The sequence below is a fragment of the Centropristis striata genome, chromosome 11, assembly GCF_030273125.1.
Source record: "Centropristis striata isolate RG_2023a ecotype Rhode Island chromosome 11, C.striata_1.0, whole genome shotgun sequence".
Taxonomy (NCBI): domain Eukaryota; kingdom Metazoa; phylum Chordata; class Actinopteri; order Perciformes; family Serranidae; genus Centropristis; species Centropristis striata.
The window spans coordinates 19,533,085-19,554,950 of NC_081527.1; the positions used below are offsets into that span (position 1 = coordinate 19,533,085).

Sequence of the window (21,866 nt, forward strand, 5' to 3'; positions counted from 1 at the left end):
TGAGTGCTTTACCTTCATCATGAGCACCACCGTGTTGAGAGCGATCATGACAAGCACCGTGTATTCAAAAGAAGGTGATGCAACAAAGTGCCACAATCTGTACTGGAAGGTTTGTCTGTTCTGGGGCATGTAGCGGGTCATCGGCTTGGCGCTGATGGCAAAGTCGATGCAAGCTCTCTGATGGACAAAAAACACGCAAAACAGACAGGAATGAATATGTGTGAATGTAACAGTGTGTATGTCTGGATATCTATATTTTACTGCTCCACACCTCGTTCTTCTCCAGACTGCACTCCTGAATCATCTTGTCACCCTGCTCCTGGAAGGTGATGATTATCAAAGCCACAAAGATGTTGACGAAGAAGAACGGGAAGACAACGAAGTAGACCACGTAGAAAACAGACATCTCCATCCGGTTCCCCCGACTCGGCCCCATGCTCTCCTCTGTAACGTCGGTGGAGTGCTGCAGTACCCTAGCAGGAAAAAAGATAGAAAAAAAGAGAGGTAATTTATCTTTTTTGGGATATTAAGTTGAAATTGACATATATTTTAATTGCTTAAACTAGATTTTTTGGGGGGAAAACAACTGTTCGCCTGACTGAAAATCCACTTACTGAGGCCATCCCTCTCCAGTTGAGACGGTGAACAGTGTGAGCAGGGCCCAGCAGACGTTGTCATAGTGAAACTCGTGTCTCCTCCACTCTCTTCTCTTCACCTCCTTTTTGTCTCTGCTGTAGTCAATGTAGTAGCCTCTGTAGGGAGCAGAGCGGCCCGGAGGTCATTGTTTCGCTTAATTCACTGATTAAACCAGCAGTTTGAAGGCAGAGAAAGACATTAAAGCCTTTACTACGTTAAAATACTATTAACTGGTGAATCTGGGGATCTGCAATCACAGGCCATTTGGGGATACAGAATATAAAGTCTGAGGAGCTGCACTTCTTACACTGTCTCTGTGCTGTAGGTAATTTGTCACAGGACTTCTGTGTAGGATTTTTCTAGTGCTCTCAAAGATCAGAACTTTTATGGTCATGCTTGTTAAATTTATTTAGTAGTTTATATTGAGTAGTATGAGTAGTTTCTGTGTAGTACTCCTTGCCAGAAAGTTCTATAGAGATGTGTAATTTAGTTAATTTTCTTCTGTTTTTCTGGATAGTAACTGAGTTACCGAGTTGTTTAGTAATTTAACAAAATCTTTAGTTAATATAATTTCTGTGGTTTTGGTTTCATTTTCAAGGCTGGGTGGTTTATTACTTCAGCCTGGATTTTCCCTGAAGTTCACATTATATGTAGGGCAAGAAATAGTGCAGGAAAAAATCCCCCAATTTTTTTGCTCCACTAGATTTATTTTATTAAGTGCTGATTTTTTTACATTAAGTATATTTAAAAAATGTCAAAAATCAGCACAAATACATCAGTTTGTACCCAAAATAAAACAGATTTTACTGTGACTTAATGGCAATAAACAGAAAAAAATGACCTAAAAATAACTACAACATGATATTGATGTATAAAAAGTCTGAATTCATCATTTGTCAGGTCTGTCAATACATATTTTCTTTGACCCTTTATAACATTTACAATCTAAAGTCACTGTTTAATATGAATTTATAGTCTATTTAAAGAACTTTAAGGTATTTTCTGACATTTTTAGAGACACTGTGAGCAACAAAATTCATTACCGTAACACATTTTTATATAAAAAAACAACAACAACAAAAGGGTTTTTTTCCCCTTTTTTTTCTTTGGCAAGCACTTAAATATGCTCAAGGGTAGCGGGTATCACCAAAATGTATTTTATTAAAATATACACATGTTTTAATGCAAACGATTCTATCATTATCATAACATCTAACCACGTTTTCTCATCAATTTTCATTCAGATTTTGTTCTTTATACATTGTTAAAAACCGTTATGTTTGATTATATTATGTTAAATTATACGTTTTTAAACAAATGTGTATTTATTTTTATAAGGTTTTTTAAAATATTTATTGTATATAAGTGTGGGGAAACCATGACATTTTTATCTGGACGTATTATGGTGATGAATTTGTGAATCAAAAATATGTTTAAAAATATAGAAAATATTATTTTAACAAAAAACAATGAATTGTGCCTCATTATGGCTATATTGTTAATTCATATAAAAGTGAAATGTATTTAGTTTAATAAAGTATGTCCTTATAATCTTCACAGACATAACTTAGACTGGCCTCATGAGAATCACTCATATGCACTTACTGGCATTCCTTCTCTGTATTCATAGAGCTGTCAGTGCAGTAGAAGAACTTCCCCTTGAAGAGCTGCACGGCGATGACAGCAAAGATGAACATAAAGAGCTGGTATACGATGAGGATGTTGAAGACGTTCTTCAGAGATGTGACCACACAATCGAAAACAGCCTGTGGAGAATAAAGAGGCATCACAAAGCAAGTGCAATCTGTCAGATATGTGTGAAATAACACCAAAAACCAAATACAGGAGGGTCCTTGCATCATACCTTGAGTTTAGGAAGCCTCTTGATGGTTTTAAGAGGCCGCAGAACTCTCAAAACTCTGAGGGACTTAATTGTCTTGATGTCTCTGCCTTTGTTGTTTCTGTTGACAATGAAATGCAGCACTTAGGAACATAGTTATACGCTCAAACTAGTGAACAAGGACACATGGCATAGACACATTCAAAACAGTGAAAAAAACAGTAAAAGCAAAATGTCAACACACAAAGTGCATATCAAAAAACACAATGAAACACAGAACGTCATCTTGAGTGTGTTTGTGCGGAGTCCAGCATGTGTCACGGGTAAAAGTCTTGATAATTCAAGCAATTTGTGCCTTTGAATTAATTATCTGTAAAAACAAATTAGTAATAAGTTCACATGCATTTATAATTATTGTCCTCAAATCATGAAATCATTATGCCTTCAAATGTCTTTACTCTGCCAAATTAGGCTAATAGCATTAAGTTATTATAGGTCAGAAGCACTGCCCTCATGCAACTGAATTATTGAATTATTGCGACTTTGCTGATGTTTGTGTGTTTTTTTTGCATTTCTTTGTATGATGATATTTTTGTTGTATTTCTCTATGACTTATCCTTGCACCTATATTTTAATGGTGTTGTATTTTGTGAAGCTCCCGGTAACTCTACTTTTGAAAGGGTCTGTACAAAGTTTAATATTATTATATTTATTATTATTATTTGTAATTCAACATATATTAAACCCAAGTTTGAGCTGTGTGTGTGTGGTAAAGTTTAAACTGAGAAACATGGATACACTTTGGGCTTTGTTGGATATCACAACAATGTGTTATTTCCTATTATTATTATTTGAAAAATCAGTTTAAATGAGTGTACAAATCATTAATTAGAAGGCAGAATGACACATTCGTGTGCCCAAATGAGCAAAAATCTTACCCCTGATACCTGTCAGTGTGGTGAGATTTAGAAGACAAAAAACAAAAGTACACCAAAGTATCACACACAAATCATACACAATGAAAATGAAAGACATATTTGAGAAGCGTATGGGAGACGTTTACATTTAGTGTGACTGAAATTTTTACCCCATCACATTCCTGGTAGCCCCAACAGTGATAAAATCCACAGGAACAACAGAGAAAAATTGAGGCATAAAAAGAGATACACCGTGAGCAGCGCTCGGAGGATCACAGCTATATTCACAACAGAGAAATTAACATACAAAAATCCTGTACAGTACAACAAAAGGCACAAAAGGTTTATCGAGTTATCTGGCACACTCAGAACAAAGTGACATTTAAATTGAGTTATGCACTGTAAAGAAACATGCATGCCTCCATATTTGCAGCTGCAATGTAGCAACATATTTTTGAAGCTGCAAAAGGTGTGTTTGAGGGAAGGCCGTTTATAACAATACTGTATGCTCTAAAAGAAAATGATTTACTGCAGTGAGTCAGTCGTTAGTCATCAGCAGGCAGCACTATACAGTGACTCACGTTAGAGCAAAGGCAATCAGAGCCCCCACCACCACAATGAAGTCCAGGATGTTCCACATGTCTCGGAAATAAGAGCCATCGTGCAGAATGAGACCCTGGTCTATCATCTGGAGGACAAACAAAACACCCACACGGACACGTAAAGTGAACAGATTCAATACGCACAGTGCATATAGAATATATATAGTTGTTTAAAAATGTGTATTGGGTTTGTCAAAGTGGAGAAAAGACATGTTTCAGTTCCTCACCTTGATGATCATTTCAAAGGTGAACACTCCAGTGAAGACATAATCGAAATAACGGAGGACCTGGATAATTTACACACAGAGAAATATTGATAAAAAATATTTTACGTTTACTTTCATTTACATCTTTCACGGATTCCTAACACATACTAATTCCATACCGCATACTAATTGTCATTATATAAAAAAATAATTAACACACTAACATTGTGGATTTGCTTAAAATTTTCATTGCTTTTAGTTATTTTCCTCATTTAGCTTTTTATTACTTTTACTTTTTATCACTGTTTATTATTACATGTCATTCCTAAGATTTGATACTTCATCTCTGTTTTCCAATACAATTTTAACTGTTTTCACCACCATCCCAAAAGGCCCCAAAATACAATTTAAACGTTTCTGAAGTAAGCAGAAGTATAGCTGTACCAATTGTAAAATACCAGTTTTTCTACAAAAAGATATCAATAATTTAAAGCAATGCATGGCATTAATAAAACACTATGGCAATGATCAAATTATAAATAAGCATTTACAAAATAATAATAATGATAATTTTACATTGCATTAATATAGTGCTTTTCATAATGCAGGCAATAGAGGTACTTTTCCTACCAGGTTTGACATGCATTGTGCTAAAATACAGTCTCTGCCGCGATTACTTTGGATACTTCAGATCATGCCTCATAACTTAATTGAATATGGAGAAGTTTCTTATTTTAGAGCAAAAATGTGTGCATGTGTTTACTGTTTACCACAGTAAACACATGCATTTTGTTTAATTTTGTGCTATTTCCGTATTCATTTGAAATCAATGCCATGATTTAATCGCAAATGTTTTTAGAGTTTTTAGGTTAGGTCTTCCTTAAATCCTGCGACCCAACCCAAAAGGATTTTTTTAATGACCCTGATCATTTTTTCCATTTGGACGGTGGGTTAGGGTTAGGGTTACGGTTGGGAACACGTAGATGGTGTGGAACATTTCAAATGGGAATTTGATGTTTACTCTGTCTCTCTCTCATATTAAACTGTGGATTTTACTAGTTTGTGTTTATTTGGACACTTTTTCATGACACAGAGTTGTGAAAAACCAACTGCACAGCAGGCAAAACGGCTGATTCTCACCTTTTATGTGTGTGAAACCAAATGTGTCACGACACATTGTTGCTGACACAGTGTTATGTCAACTTGACATCAAACAGTCAACCTGAAGGCTAAAACTTTGTCAGTCGAATTTCAGAATGACTAAGTTCATATTTTTCATTCATTCATTCTTTTTCAGTCTTTTGGAAAGACTCCTTGACGATAAATGTGTGAAAAAGATGGAGTTTACATCGAGTTGAAGCGGTCAGTGTGACACCATCAGGCTGCTCTGGTGTAAGTCAATGTATCAGTTAAACAAATCTAAGACTGCTGTATAAATCAGCTGACACTCCAGACATCCACATATAATAAGTCACTTTTCTGCATTAAAATGTCTAAAACCACTAGACCTATGTTATATATTTTGTTGACTCATGTACTTATATTATCCCAAATGTTTCCAACAACTTTTAAACCTATACAAATCTGTAATTTTATTCAAGTTAACAGTCCTCTTTGTTTGTTCACCTGTGATGATGATGTCATATTCCCTTTCAGCATGCGTCAGTGTTTTGGTTGTCTGCCAGCACTTGTCATTATCTGACTTTTTATACAGTTAAAAAAATAAATTACGATTCACTTTTTAGATCTTGGTCAATTTAACCACATATATTGACCGGATGAAATATTTTAGTCCTATAGGACATCTGGATCTTAAGTTATCAGAGAAAGTATTCATAAGTGTTTTTTACTGATTTTAATGACCCGGCCTGTTTGTTTTGGTGAGGAGACCTCTGCGGATAATTTGGATCCTGGTAAAGATCTCCCTCACGTCTGAATCTTGATTTATCAGAGAAAGAAGCTGAGCAAACGTTAGCAGCAGCTGAGCTTGAGGATTTTTTAATGCGATACTGATTTATTCAGTGTTTTTAACTGGTTTTAATGACCTGATCTGTTTGTTTTGGATACTAGGAGACCTCTGCAGATAATTCAGCTCCCAATAAACACCTGATGAACGCTGAAGGAATCCTAACTGGGAGAAGTTGACTGAGATGACTGCTAAGGTGGTGATCCATGATCCCACGCTACTTATAAACGTTACTACGTTAATGTTTAGATCGAGAGACCTCTAGTGGTAGAAAATTACATATTGTGTGTTTAAGGTGTCAGTATATTTCAAATGAAGTACTTTTCAGATAACTAAACAGCATCTGAAACTCCTTCCCTTCACATCTGTTCGACATTAAAATTGTACCTTTTCCAAACTGACAATCAGGCATTCCCGCCTACTTAATGCAGTGATTAGCCAGCTGTGTGTAAAGTAGAAAATAAGCAGTATTTAAATTTTAATTTCATTTAATTTCTTATGCAATGAGTGCAACACTATGAATGCCTTTGAGGAGAGACTGTCCTATTGTTATCCACATTTGAACATTTTGAGTGTGGCCTTTCAGAATAGCTACTAACACTGTTGCCTACGGGCATTGTCAGCATGTTTGTACAATCTAGTTTGTTTTGCGCTCCTCCAGCCTTTAACCTACCAGTTCTTTCCCACTCACATGTAATGCACTGCTGAATACTCTTTTTGCCCCTGGAAAAGTGCCTCTTCTGACATAACTGATCATTACTGATTATAGACACTTGAGAAGGAAACATTTTGATCTCACCTTGTTTCTGTCTGAGTTGGTGCACACAGGGTCCTCAGCAGCCAGTGCAATGCTGCTCGCCACAATCACAAGAAGAATGGTCATCTCAAAGTAGCGCAGAGTGACCACAGAGTGACAGATCCTCCTGATACTGCAGGTAACCCATGACGTTAGTTGTTGGTTGATGAAAGAGCGCACAAAGAGATTTTTAAAGATTTTTAAAATGAGAAAACACTACTACATTTCATTTGATAATCAGTGATTAAGTGGATTTTTTTAGCATCTTACGGGTTGGAGGCCTTGAAGATGAACATGCTATCTGGAGCTATAGGTTTGGGAGGAATCGGAGGTTCCTCCTCCTCCTCGTCATCCTCGTCCTCCTCCGTGTCCTCATCTTTGTCTGTCTGTTCACTGTGGTATGCCTCCAACTCTTTACTGTTCCCTAAAACCCAGACAGAGGTGCGAGGAAAGGTGAGAACAATATGCTTTTGCTGTGCATGGACAGCTATGATGAAGAAAGAACTGGGTGACTCACGGGCACAATGGACTCATCAAAAAAATAAAGAAAAAAATAAAAAAGACTGTGGCACTCTTATCAGATGTCAAACACCTACACACGGTGATCCAGTGTGATACCGACACTAAATCCCACGTTATGATGCACAGTAAAGGCGCGTGAAGTGAGAAGTGATCACAGCACTACCTGTCATGGGCGTGAGCTCCAGCAGCGGTTGTGCTGACATTTCGATGGCCACGCTTCCCGCCAGGTGGGACTTGTCACGTTTGATGGAGACCGGGCGGCTCTCAGACTCAACAGCTCTCACACTGAACTCAGTGGCCTCTAAGGCGGGCTCCACTGGGATGTTTTGGTCCGAGTGCCCGCCTTCACCCTGCTCCGCCCAGGTACAGTCCATGAGCTGCTCACACTGAGGAGGATCAGGAATGTCTCTGCAGTAAAGAAAATATCACTGAACTTAAATCAGTGCAATACAAGTTCACAAGAAAGTGTCTTATAACCTTATACAGCTTCTTCATCAAGGAATACACGAGAAAAGCCCTACCTTCGACATTCTTCCCCAACTTCTGCGTATGGGTTGACAATGCATGTTCCACCATCGTCTTGGACTGACCCTCCCTCTGCCTCTGCTTTCTCTCTCTCTTCTCTGTCGTCCTTCTCTTCCCTCTCATCCAGTATCTTCCTCTCCTGGCTCTGGGACCGTCTGACTTGTGGCACCTCGTGCGGCGTCACGGTGCAGTCCAGACTCTTGGCTTCAGAGCGGGCGTCTCGGTGACGGTGCCGTCTGTGTCGTGCCCCTTCGTCCGGACCCTGACTGGGTCTGAACTTGCGGGCCATCCTATGCCTGCCCCCGCCTGTGGCCCGGTGGTTAGCTCCTCCTGTTTTCTCCTCGTTTAGGTTCACCAGAGGCTCAGCCGCAGGAGGCTCAGGGATGGGGATGCTGATGGACATGGGTGGCTCGGGGAGGGGCATCCCCACAGACATGGGAGACTCAGGCAGGTGACCCGGGCTGGCCTCTGGGGTGAGGGCGGCGGTGTGGTGGGGGATGGTGGGAGTTTCAACGGTGTCCTCCGTAGGGCTTGCAAACAGCTCTTCTCTGCTCGCCATCTGGCGACGTTTGCGTAGCTGGTTGGCTCTCTGCTCCCACACTGACATGTTAACCTTTCTCCTCCTCTCACGGCGGTTGGCGAAGGCGTTGGAGCCATTGAGAGGCTGTTCATCTGCGGCCCCTCTACTGTCCTCGGGTTCTTCTGGGAAGTTTGGTCGGCCTCGGTGGATGGCTCGTTTCCTGTATAGGTAGGGTCTTCTTCTCCCACTAAGGACCACAATATATTTCACGTCAATATGGAGCAGCAACTGGCCCAAAATTTATTGAATTGGTGACAAGAAACATCAAGACTTGAGTCCATTTAGCATACCATTAATATAAAACAATATTCAAACAAATCAAATAAAAGTTACAAGAAAAGGACGGTCCCATGGAAAAATGTGCAAAATACTTCAAGCTAAAAAATACAAATGCATTTAAAAAAAAGAGAGATACTTTAGAGGTAAGAACAGATAAAAAGAACCAAAGCCACAAGAACAAAAAAGGTAAGGTGCAGGATTTAAGTACAAACAGAGTGTAGAAAATAATCTCAATAATTGAGGAAGGAAAACTGAAGGGAGAAATTCTGTGAGACAGAGATGCATACAATAATACTTACTGGTATTCAGATTCTTTTGTTGTCCATGTAATCAATGAGTGATTATTTGAAAACAAGACATTAGTGTTTAACAACATACACAGAACATTTGCTGTGGCACAGAACAAAATGTGTAAAAGTGTATGTGATCATCGGTTTACACTGAAATCAGTTTGTTCCTCAAGGAAGCATTACATTTCATGGCTGTTACCATTTAATATTTTCTTAATGTAAGGTTCATATTGATTCAAAAGCTAACAGAATGTCAAAATACACAACATTTTGGTCAGTGCCACATAACAGGCATAAAACAAAGACAACGTGATGGAACCAGCAAAACACTGTAATACACATCAGAATCAGCATCTTGGTAGCTGCAACACATACAAGACTAACATTCAAATATGTAACAGACAAATGATACATTCAGTGTCACAGCTAGAGTCAGTTACCTATCATTGTACATAGGTGATTATTTTCCTACACAAAAAAATGTGTTATCATTTTTACATGATTTTAGGGTGTTTGAAGGACCCACCATAATTTCATCAGGGATTTTGCATGTTTTAGCCTATTAACTTCCAGTCATGTAAACATTCATAATATTGCATTTCATTTGGTAAATTATTTTGCTTGTGCAGATGTCAGCAGAAATTGAAAACACCTTCTTGTTGGTGCTATCAGGTGTTTTTGGACATTCCAACATTTAAGACTGAGATCTGATGCAAAAAGAAACACTTTTTAATTCAGTAACCACAAAATTTCACAATTGCTATAATTGGTATTCTGGTTTCAATTTTCCAATACTTAAGACTGAATGCATCAACTAAATGATGTGTTAATGTGCACATAGTAGGTGATATTCTGAGAAAAGTTTCTGCAAGTTGATTTTTTAGTACTGGCATGAGTTCCAAATAAAGGTCCACCCGGTAAGCAGGAATACACATTCATCAATCTGCCATATATAGTTTGGAGAATCTAGCTAGTGATGGTAATACCAAGAGTTTGTAGTTAATGGTGTAAAACATGCAAAATAATGAGTATAGCCAGGGCTTATTGCATCCCTGCAGTGCAATCAAGTACTCCTTAGCAATCAGTGTTTTCAGAATATGTCACTCTGGGTCAGTAATGCTCCCGATGCAACATGTACTGTAGTAACAACTCCATTGTCACAGTTTCGATGCTCATCACATGGAGACATGCTAAGTAGGGAATCGTGATCACAATCTGACACACTCCAAAGTGTGCCTCCTCCCAGCAGAGTGACACACTGAGAAAAAAAATCCCCCAAAATCTTTGAAATCTACCTCCTGCCCTCCTCCTGACTCTTCCTGGATCATTAGACCTGTGGGAAAGCCACCAGGTCATCGGAAGGAGCAGGAGGTCAGCAAAGAAACTCATTAACAAAAGAGGCTGCCCATTACCACACACAGGCCAAGACGCTTATAGAAGGAGTTTCAGAAATGTGGCAAAACCCGTCTGTAAAAGGTCATGCTTTTAAATCAGGCACATTCAATAAACATTCAGAATTATGTCATCAATGCCTTCAACATGCCTTTTCTAACTTTGCATTCACCATGCAACTGGAGGCACTGAGGAGCAGATTGAGCATTTACACCTTCAACTGGTTCTCAGAGAGTCCACAATCAATGACACTGTGGAAATACTGATCTTTCTACTCGATCTACTGATCGAGTTCAGGATCACCACCAGTTCTCCCACAAACATCCGTAACGTATATTGAGTAAAATCTAAGCTTGATTTCACAGCTTGCATCTGCCGCAAAAAGACAAAACAATTTGAAGAATTGAGGCACGTTTTCAGCCAAATCGGAATTTTCCATTTGCTCAAGAGGAGAGCTGATCTGAGAAACAGTCACACACTCACGACTACTTGAGAGTATCTCATCCTAGAAGGCTCGTTTTCTTAGCTGTTAAACAATAACTTACTCAGATATGAGGCCATCTCTGCCTCTGGCATATCTCTGGTTGAAGAATTCCTCCTCCTCCTCTTCATCCTGATAAACACAAAATATACACGCACATTTAATTACCACTTACTGTAAGACCAGAACTACATACAATGAAATATTATCCTGCCAACATGCATCACTTAGGGTGTACACTGTACAAATCAATATATTTTATTGATTAAAAACTGGTTCAAACCTTTGTCAGTTCCTGGGCATTGGCTAGATTATCCACAGCGATGGCCAAGAAGACGTTCAGCAGTGTGTCTGTCATCAAGGCAGTTAAGAACTTTTTTTGCATGATAGAATAATCTAAATTTAATATTGAGTCTGTTAAATTTAATATTGAGTCTATGTTAAACAAAGATACCTGGCAGCTTGCAGCAGCCTCATATTTACCTAATGAGAATGGTATTGATCGTCTAACTCTCTGCAAGAAAGCAAATATGCGTATTTCCCAAAATGCTGAACTATTTATTTTAGATTTTTCTTATGAATTATGAAGTCATTATATAACATATAGTGTGATGTTGTACATTTTTGTTTAAATAATTTTGTTTGGAGCACTGAGAATTTGATATAAAGTTATTTTTTGTACTTTTGTATTTATCTCATCATTACTGTTGGCATTTAGAATATGTTACATATTGTTTATTTTATTTATATTTTTTAAAATAAAATGTTATTGTCTTATTTATCTTTTATTGTTATTTATTTATGTGTTTATTTATTTTGTTTTGTTTTGACCTTTTCTGCATTAACAATGTAGAAGGGGTTTGCTGTATTTAACAATTGTGTTGTAGTTGTATGTTTCTGTACATCTTACATTCCTTCCAATAAAACATTAGTAAAAAAAAAATGAAGTAAAATTAGCATTAAATATTTAATGTTGACAGCAGCAACCATAATTCAGTAAAAAAAAACAACAACATTCAATTCTGACAGGGGCAACAGTGCTGGCATTTTGAGTACTTCTACTTTTGACAGTATATTTTGTAATCACTATACTTTGACCAAAGTTAAATTTTGACTACAGGACTTGTGATAACATGTGATGGAGCATTCTCACACTGCGGTATTACTGCTTTTACTCAAGTAAAGGATCCATGCACTTCTTCCACCACTGATTATGTTCACATTTAGAGCTCTCTGCCCACTTTTGAAGGGTAAATAAGGATACAGTTTCCAAACAGGGTGAGCACTATGAAGTAGATGGAAGACCACATGCCGTACTGCACTCCACCCTGCGAGCGAATCCCATTATACATCACCTCGTTCCAGTCCTCACCAGTCAGAATCTGTAGGCAGATGCACAGAATATTCAGCATAGGTAATTACATATTTGATCGGCCTAAAATACATGATACAGGAGACATATTATCTGTCTGCAAACCAGTTCAAGACATGGTATTAAAAGTGGCAGCAAGATAAGTAATTACTATGTGTGCTGATCAAAACACTCTTTCACAGTGCGGTTGGTTTTGTAGCAGATCTGATGTGGATTCGTTCACGTTTCACTTGTCTGATATTCATGTGCGCATATGTGTGCATGGATGTGTGGGATGATAGCGGAGGCAGGGGGTGGAGAGCGAGTGAGCAGAGTTGTTTAATCTGCGCCTGGGGTGAGAAATATCCCAGGGTGCAATGTGTCATGGAGAGCAGGCAGAATGAGGGGATCTGTGGGAGCCAAACCTGAAACACTGTCATGATGGCAGCTGGAAACGTGTCAAAGTTGGTGGGAGTGTAATCTTCAAAGATGAACCTAGAGGGAAGCAGATAGAAAGCAAGGTCAGATATGACCAAGGAAGAATAGGTGGAGGAAGAAGAGGAGGAGGATGCAGAGCTATTTTCATCCGGACATGTCATTTCCTTTCCTCTTCATCATTGAAGAAACTGCTGCTCGGTTTGTTCGGTGTGTAGCTACCATTTTAGAACTGCTGCATGATCAATTACGTAGCTTAAAATATTTTATGAAAATCAGCTCCGCAAATCTTGAAACAAAAGAAAGCTGTCCTTGAATGCTCACCTTCCTCCAAAAAGCTGCATCCCCAGCAGAGCAAACACCACAATGAAGAGAAAGAGAAGAAAAAGCAGGCTGATAATGGACTTCATGGAGCTCATGAGGGACACAACCAGGTTCCTGAGAGAGGCCCAGTATCTGATAAAAAGAAATCACACTTTTTGTCTTTTTGTACAGAGCTCTGTGGATATATACACAAATGCACTACAACCCAGGCCTTACTGAGCTGAAATGCTGTTTTTTGTTTTCTTACTTAGTAATCTTGAATATTCTCAGGAGTCTCAGTGCTCTCAGTACGCTGATCCCAAATGACATGCCAGGCCTGAAGAAGCCCCACACCACCTCAAAAATGCTGCCAACAATGACCTGCAAAACATGTCAGCAACCAAAAATATCATAATAGACCTCCCGCTATTGAATTGATCAATTCACATGTTTTTAACACTCAATTCCGAATCCGAAATTCAGCTTTTTTTAAAATCAGAAATTCAGCTTTTTCTATTATAAAGTAAAATAGTTTGCTTTCTGTTATAGTTTGATATGAAGTCAGAATAAAGGATGAAGGACCTCACCCCACAGTCGAAGCAGTTGAAAGATGAATGGAAGTAGAGCCGGAAACCCAGACCATACATTTTCAAAAACATCTCAGCCAAAAACAGCCCAAGGAAAACAAACTCTGCATAGTCTGGAGATGAGAAAACAAAAAAGCAATTAAGTCAAAAAAGAAGGAGGCATATGTCTGGCAAAAACAATGCATTCCTCAGACATGACTTGAATTATTATAATAAGTAGTGAATCATAGAAAAATGTAAGAAATAACAACCATTCCAAACTGAAACCTACAGAGGAATATGGTCAGCCAGTCCGGCTGGTTGTGGTGGACGATTGCCACACAGATGGTGTTGAGAGCCACAAGACTGAGCACCATCAGGTAGAAAGTGTCTGTCTTCACCATGCGGCGGATGGAGATGCGTAACATGCGCTCTTTGCGTCGCAAGTAGGCAGCGGGGCCTCGCCGGCCGCTGCGGAAGTTCATCCTTGATCGTGACATACCTGAGAGAGAGAGAAAAAGGGAAAACTACAGTTACTACACCCTCACAGGAGGGTGAAGAAGTCATAATATGTAGGTGAAGATGATGTCATTTCAGAGAAGAAGCGGCTCTAGAGTCAGATGGTAAAGTTCTTCACTCACTGGCAGTAGACATGTCTGGATACTTCTCATCCCCTGGGGCTCCTCTCCGTGCACCAGTCTTTTTACTTGCTCTCTTGAGCACTGAAAATGTTCCACAAAAACGTAAGGTTTACAAATTTAAATATATTTCAAATGGAAATGAAAACTGCAAAGGAAATACATTTTTATTGATCAAAATTAATTCATTGAAATATATTTCTGGCAGACTGATCTGACATCAAAAGCATTTTCCTCATCAACAGAAGATGCACTCATTCACAGTGTTTACTAGTTTATTAATCTGACTGAATTATTTTTGTGCATGGAGCTAATAATGAAGTGAAATGTATTACAGCATGCTTAATGAACCCAAACATTGTGTGGCTGTTATTGTTATTTTAATGTAAAAAATAACTTATTCAGACACAAGGCAGACATGTTTTGTTGACACATACATGTAACGAGGTGTTTTTCTGTTAGGGGCTTTATTTTCACCACTGAGATGATACTGGTAATGTTAAATCAAGCATTAGTACTGTTGCTATGGTTACCTGCAGCTTGCATAATGATTTACAGTACAGAGGTTGACCGGAACTACGTTTCACATGTTTTGATATACAGGTAGAACAGACAACAGTTAGAGGGATCAGACAGAGTGGTTTTGTGGCCATTGTATAATGTGATGATGTGTAATTAGGGGTGATTAGTGTGAAAACTCACCATCTAACGGCGATCTCCCTGAATTTTTATTCTCCTCTGCCAGCATTACCTCCTCTGTAATACAATAAAAATAGAGGTTATACACAGGCTTATTTGTTTTCATTTAAATCATCAGACGTAGAAATATACATTGCAGGGTTGTATTCTTCAGGATGTCTGCAAACATTTACAGGAACTGAGGCCAAACTGATGTAAACGCTGCTTTGAGAGGCCAGTATGACCTCCTTTAGAGAAGGAGCTCTTATTCTCTTTTACATTCGCGCAATATCTCTCTCTCCCTTTCCTCTCTCCCTTCCCACACTCACCCACATCCGTGCACACATAAATATGCATCGCAGCTCTCTCAAACACACACACACACATGCATGTAAACACACACAAATGCGCATGCACACAAATTTAAGTCAGTGAGTCAGTATCACCTTTTTCTCACCCTCTACTTGCGTAGGAGACTGCCGATGTAGATTGCCATTACACCACCGTGTGTGTGTGTGTGTGTGTGTGTGCATGCGCTCAACTCAACAAAGCTACTCTACTGTAGATCCAAAAACTGTGTGTGTGTCTGTAGCAGAGATATCGCTTCACAATCACAATCAGTTGCAAAAAAGACTGACCATTTAGCTCTTAAATCATTGTTAACATTAACAGTATAAATACATTTAAATCTTATTGATTATTTTTTTTGAGTCATTATTGACAGCATACCTCATGAAATGCTGTTTATGCTGATATTAAAGGAACAGTTCAACATTTTATCTTCTTTCGTTTTATTACCAAGTGTTTGTCTAGAAGATGGATTTAGTAAATATGAAACTACAGCCAACAGCTTAGTTTAGAAAGCAAGAAAACAAAGAAATATATATTCCCTGTCTAAGTAATAATTCCTTTAAAGGGATCTTTGGCTTTGTGTCATTGCAGTGTGGGTAGTATATGCATATGAACAGTGTTTGGCTTCCTTCTGTGGATGACGCAAAATGTGTCTTCAATGATGCGAAATGTGTCATCCATTTGATGGCAAATGAGTAGCGAGAACCGGGCACTGGCAGCATGGAGGGAAGCCAAACACAGTTCATCTGCATATACAGTACTACCCACACTGCCATTACTCAAAGTCAGTTGAAAATCATCAAAGTTTCCCTTTATATGCATTTGACAGCTTATAATTAGAAAAATGGACAAATCTCAGTCAGTTACTCAACAAGTGTGTGTCTGCAGATGTGAAGTCGTTCTGCTGCCCAGTACCTGCCCTGTCTATCCAGGCTCGGTAGCCGTTCAGCTCTCTTTCCACCTGCTGCTGCCGGCGTAGCTTCATAAAGGCTCGCCTGTTCTCCACCCTTTCTCTCTCCTTGGCGAATTCTCTGAAGAGGGAAGCATTAACAACACAATGCATAATCCAGATAGATACATCAATGTTAAACACATAAGAAGAATCACGCTTACCCAGACAGGACTCCCAAAACCAGGTTCAGCACGAAGAATGAGCCAATAATGATGAGAGGAATGAAGTACATCCAGTTCCATGTGGTACCCAAGGCATCGTTGGTCTGAAACCCGCAACATTCACGTTATTACACAGTTAAAACAACAGCATGATGCTTCGTGGTTCGTTTGTTTCAGCACGGCTGAAGCTCACATTATAGAGAACAGCCGTCCATCCCTCCATGGTGATACACTGGAAGACAGTGAGTACAGCAAACAGGATGTTGTCAAACTGCGTGATGCCGTCATTGGGTCCGATCCAGGTGTCGTTGCATTCATACTTCTCTGGACACTTCCTCACTCCACAGGCGAACGCCAACTCTGACGAGTCGACGGTCTCATTGTCTTCAAAAAAAGAAAATATATAGAAACAATAACAATAGAACCAAGTCATTGTTTTGCAAGTCACAAGTCAAGTTCTGAGTTTGAGTCCTGAACACGTCGTAATGCGCCCTTCACTATATGTAACTTAATTTTGACAACAGAGTAACTGGTGGCAAATGGTGCTCAGTAAACATAACTTTCTTCATGGTTCTCTCTTGCAATTTTATGTTGTATTTTATAAACATGGTAGATTATAAAAACAGGATTAAGGACTATTTGACCACTGAATGCACTTGTCCTGTTGTTAGATTCTTCTATATGAAATGCTTCACATTGTATATTTTAACTTTTTGCTGGGTTGTTTTTAGTATGATTCTTATGCTTTTATGTGAAACTTTCTTAGTTGTTATCTTGGCCATTTCTGCTTTGAAAAGGAGATTTTAAGTCTCAGTGGGATTTTATTCTGGTAAAATAGTTAAATAGAAAGAAAAGAAAAGAAAAGAAAAGAAAAGAAAACACAACACAACACAACACAACACAACACAACACAACACAACACAACACAACACAACAAAACAAAACAAAACAAAAGATATTAGCAGGATTTTGGTGATGTGATGCAGAAATCTGAAATAATATTATACAATGGTTAAACTGGACAATATTTGAATAATATTTATTAGACAAATATTTTGAACAATATTTATATATGTTTGTTTTTTAAAAGAGGAGGGATGGTGCAGGCGTCAATATTTTTTACATGTCTGAAGGAAATCTTTAAAATATTAAAGGGAATTAAGTTGTCCTCCTGCTGTTTATACTTATTCAGTTTTTATATCCGAATCCATCTTTGAGTTGTTCTGGTTGATGACAGTAAGTGCTATGGTGTGGCGCTTGATTACAGAGTAGTTGTTGACTAATTAAGCAGTAGCTAAATTAGCCAGCAACAACTCTAATAATACCTCTGAGCATGCTGCTACTGTAATCTATGAAAGCCTCAGGTTCTCAAACAAATATGTTTGCACCCCTCTGAGAACAAACCACACGTTTGGTGTACCTGCTGGTAAACCAATCAAAAATAATAATAAACAATCCAAAACCAAAGCTTGAAAATAATCTTCTAAAGGCATTAGTGTTGTGATAAAAGCAGGCGCACCTCAGGACAGGAGGTGCCCACAGATGGCGAGGCGGTCAAGCCAAATTATATCCTTATACAATCACACTGTTTGGACATCATAATGCCTTCCAAGCATTAAAACTAGAGGGTGAAAGCTGTTGTAATTTAAGTGTGAAGACACCTTCTATTCTAACTCTGACAGACTAATACTAAACATAGTTTTTAACTAAGTTTAACATTATGTCAAAAAAGTTGTTGCCTTCAAACTTTAGGAAAGTCTTTTATTTAATCTTATCTACATTTAACCCGTTAATAACCAGAACTGCACTAGGAGGTGTTTCAAGACATGTGCGATTGGTAAAAGACTTGCACTAACTCGAGAACAAGAAATTAATACAAAACAAGTTTAAATATATAACAGTGTGACGTACCGAAGATGTCAATAGATGGCAGGCAAGTCTGGTGAAGCTTCCCGCTGTAGAACTCCAGACCGATGATGGCAAACATGAGGATGGCGAAGAACAAGAGAAGGCCGATCTGAAGCAGCGGGATCATGGCCTTCATGATGGACTTCAGCACAATCTGCAGGCCTTGAAGTATTCACAAAGAAAAAGACACAATGTTCAAGAATAACATCTTTACAATAATGTACATGAAATGTATTCGTCAATACTGTCAGTAATGTCTTTAGATTTGTGCAAGACAACTCTTTCATCAAAGAAAATTTAAAATTTCAGATGGAATGCAGTCTTCATACGACAAACACAGTAATTCATTGTCAAAAATGCCAGAAACGGCAAAAAAAAACCCCACAAAATCCTTTCAGCATTCTACATGTTAAGCTGTTTTGCACAGGTTTTTATTAAACACAGATGTCAGTAAATTGCAGCACACTGTAGCTTATGAATATGGGAAATACATTGGTGAGTTTCAGCTGTGTAATGGGGAAAAACCTGGTTTCTATGCTAAATTTACAAGCTTAAAAATGCCCAAAGGTATATATTGCCAGGCTTATATAGTAGATTTTAAGCATGTTTGTGCAACAGCAAATGCTATTTTTCTATTTGGGGAATAATATTTTAAGACAGTTGATAAATATTACTGACAACCAAATTCTCAAGAGTAGATTCACAAACTGATTAAATCCTAAAGATTACCCGCAAAGAATAAGCGCTTGTTATTTGCAATATTATAGCTGTTTGCCTAACCTCACAGAGCAGGATTAGAGGTCAGTAACTAACTCACTCGGGATCCCGGAGACGAGTTTGAGAGGTCTCAGCACTCGCACAGCCCTCAGGGTCCGAAGGTCGACTGGGATGTTCATGTGGGCACCGGCAGTGGCCAGGATCCTGATGGAAAACATGCTCACACATTATGTATACTTGATCCAGATACATTTGTGATGGTTGGACTGTTTGTAAAAAAGTACATTGTTATCTATCGGGTTAAATGAATAGCTATAATTTGTGATGGCCTGAAAAGGAAAAAGACATTTGGGTTAAAATAGAGAAATATGCAACAGGGACATATTAAAAAAAAAGGCAACATCCATTAGTAGCTAAATCTGGTACAAAGCCTCACTTTCCCTGCTTGAGATTAATGCTTTTTGTCTGTGGTGTTTATGACAGAAATAGGTAAAAAGCAACAAATGGATGTATCTCAAGGACAGTTTTGAGGATCAGTCATTTTAAAGCAAAAAAGGGTAAATAATAAACTGATTTGATGTCACACAGACAACTGTACAGTCATTGAGTGGTACAGTATATTTATTAAGTGTATCAGACTTGTATGGTGAGAGACAAAGAATGCACAGCTCCATACACCTGGCAGGCATCTCTACTCACATCTACCCACGCACACATTGATGTTCCTCCACCTACACACAAACAATGAAAAACAGCAACAGGAGAGACCAAAAGGCAATATCTTACCAACGTACACCACAAATCACATGTGAATGTTTATGTAGCGATGGCAAAAAGCCAGTTTAATGTTACTTTCAATTAGAAAAAGATCATTTTACAACAAATGATATACAAGTGCTACAATAACCCTGCCAAAAAATTAAACATTTTAATTTATTCAAGTCAACTGCACCAATTTGGTGACCCATAACCACTAAAGCTTTCACTGTGGAGAGGGTCAGCGTCCACTGCTAATTTGCCAAGTAATATTTTAACTAAGTTGTGAAAATTATCCTAGAAATCATAATTATTTCTATTTTACAGATTTCTCTCTCTCACTCTCTCGCTGTTATACACACGCAGATACAAATATACTAAATATACTAAAACGAAAAATCTTTGGACAGTGTTGCGAAGTGTGGGGGAGGGTAAGTGTGTGTGCGTGTGTGTGTGTGTGTGTGTGTGTGTGTGTGTGAGCAGGGGGTAGGAAGCACATGGCAGAAACTCAAGTGTAAGCCCACTCAGAATCTCTCCTGAAAGCAGTGGGAGGGAGAGAGGCCGAATGAGTGAGTGAATGAAGCCACGTTCACACTACTGCGGATAAAACCTGTAAATGCTGTTGAGCGTGGTGAAAGCTTGTCATCCGTAGATTGCATAAAAGAAGTGGACATAGCCTCTGGGACCAAGTGAAGCCAATGCGGAAGTGCCTTACACAGGCCAGCAGGGGGCAACTCTACTGGCTGCAAAAAGAAGTCTGATCGTACAGAAGTTTATGAGAAAATGACCCTGCTTTCACTTGATTTATTACCTCATTAAACATTCTCCTTATGATTAGTAAATGATGGTCTCAATCATTAGTTTTCATAGTGTTAATTGTGTAAATGTTGGTTCAATTTAGAGTAAAATATATGATAAAGCAGGGTATGCTTTAGGGTGTGGCTTTGCCGGTGTCAAGAACTTTGAATACACCATCCACCAATATCACTGATTTGTCTTGCATTCAATCCAATGAGCGCCACGGGGAGACTGACTATTAGTGAATCATCGCCACTGGGCAGGATTCATGCTGTTGTCAAGCATTGTCAAGCTGTGTGTTTACATAGAAATAAATACAATTTGAACGGCAATTACTGCATGATTTTGTGTTTGAGCTTCATCAATGACCAGTCACATCAAATTCTCACATCATCTTTAAAGGCAACAGGCAGTTTAAGTAGCCAGGAAAACTGATCTTCTCCAAGTCTTGCACATTTGCTCGTTACAAAATGTACAGATAGAACCACAAATTATTAAGGGGTACTGCAGCTGATTATGGTTGCACTTCTCTAAAGTTGAGGGACACTTGAAGGACAAAATCAGTGCATCTGAGATAAGATAAAATAAGATACAAGATATCCTGACATTTAAGGTAAAATGCTTTATTTTCCATGATACAACCCAACAACCTCTTTGCTTAGACCCTGAAGAATGCGTTGAATCTAAAAGTCCGCACATTCATATTTTAAAACATCCTTAATCTTATAAATCTTCAGACTCCAGGAACAAGTCTGAAGAGGCTATTTTTCTACAGACGGAAATGTCAGTTTGTTGGCCAGTTGTTTGATTGCTCAGATTAAAGTTAAAATTGGAGCAGCCTGTAACCTAATTAACATACATACTGTATATTACATGTCAGTCTTTCAAATTACTGTGGCATGTGTATTCTGATGTTATTTCTTTGTTTTAATTCAGTGCATGTGTCAGAAGTGTTGTCTCTACACACAAATAATGACACAGCTAGTGGCGGCAAAACATCAAATCAAATTAATGTAAATTAATCAACACGACAAAGCATCTTCCTATTTAGTCTTCTTTAATTTTGTGGCACTAATGAGGATACCAAACTATCACTTTTACTTCAGTGTGGTTATTAGCAGTAATTGGGTTTTAGTGAGTGAGTGAGGGAGTGAGTGAGTGAGAGAGTGAGCGTGTCAGACAAAGAGATGACACAGCGAGAGACACTGAGACAGAGCAGG

General features: G+C 38.5%; 1 protein-coding gene across 3 annotated transcripts in view; it reads right to left on the minus strand.

Annotated features, from left to right (window-relative positions):
* LOC131980964 (voltage-dependent R-type calcium channel subunit alpha-1E-like) overlaps nucleotides 1–21,866 on the minus strand; it is a 49,277-nt gene that overhangs the window by 10,898 nt on the left and 16,513 nt on the right. For all 3 annotated transcript variants that reach the window (XM_059345261.1, XM_059345263.1, XM_059345262.1), the window contains exons 5-30: nucleotides 19,193–19,296; nucleotides 18,379–18,537; nucleotides 16,661–16,851; nucleotides 16,468–16,571; nucleotides 16,270–16,385; nucleotides 15,028–15,081; nucleotides 14,329–14,409; nucleotides 13,980–14,189; nucleotides 13,709–13,821; nucleotides 13,390–13,502; nucleotides 13,143–13,274; nucleotides 12,809–12,878; nucleotides 12,297–12,414; nucleotides 11,316–11,383; nucleotides 11,097–11,164; nucleotides 8,007–8,777; nucleotides 7,649–7,893; nucleotides 7,234–7,387; nucleotides 6,967–7,096; nucleotides 4,223–4,282; nucleotides 3,975–4,081; nucleotides 2,501–2,597; nucleotides 2,242–2,402; nucleotides 615–752; nucleotides 272–473; nucleotides 13–177 (exon numbers count right to left, since the gene is read on the minus strand). In XM_059345261.1, the coding sequence (XP_059201244.1) occupies nucleotides 13–177; nucleotides 272–473; nucleotides 615–752; nucleotides 2,242–2,402; nucleotides 2,501–2,597; nucleotides 3,975–4,081; nucleotides 4,223–4,282; nucleotides 6,967–7,096; nucleotides 7,234–7,387; nucleotides 7,649–7,893; nucleotides 8,007–8,777; nucleotides 11,097–11,164; nucleotides 11,316–11,383; nucleotides 12,297–12,414; nucleotides 12,809–12,878; nucleotides 13,143–13,274; nucleotides 13,390–13,502; nucleotides 13,709–13,821; nucleotides 13,980–14,189; nucleotides 14,329–14,409; nucleotides 15,028–15,081; nucleotides 16,270–16,385; nucleotides 16,468–16,571; nucleotides 16,661–16,851; nucleotides 18,379–18,537; nucleotides 19,193–19,296 (3,931 nt within the window). The remainder of the gene's footprint in view (nucleotides 1–12; nucleotides 178–271; nucleotides 474–614; nucleotides 753–2,241; nucleotides 2,403–2,500; nucleotides 2,598–3,974; nucleotides 4,082–4,222; nucleotides 4,283–6,966; nucleotides 7,097–7,233; nucleotides 7,388–7,648; nucleotides 7,894–8,006; nucleotides 8,778–11,096; nucleotides 11,165–11,315; nucleotides 11,384–12,296; nucleotides 12,415–12,808; nucleotides 12,879–13,142; nucleotides 13,275–13,389; nucleotides 13,503–13,708; nucleotides 13,822–13,979; nucleotides 14,190–14,328; nucleotides 14,410–15,027; nucleotides 15,082–16,269; nucleotides 16,386–16,467; nucleotides 16,572–16,660; nucleotides 16,852–18,378; nucleotides 18,538–19,192; nucleotides 19,297–21,866) is intronic.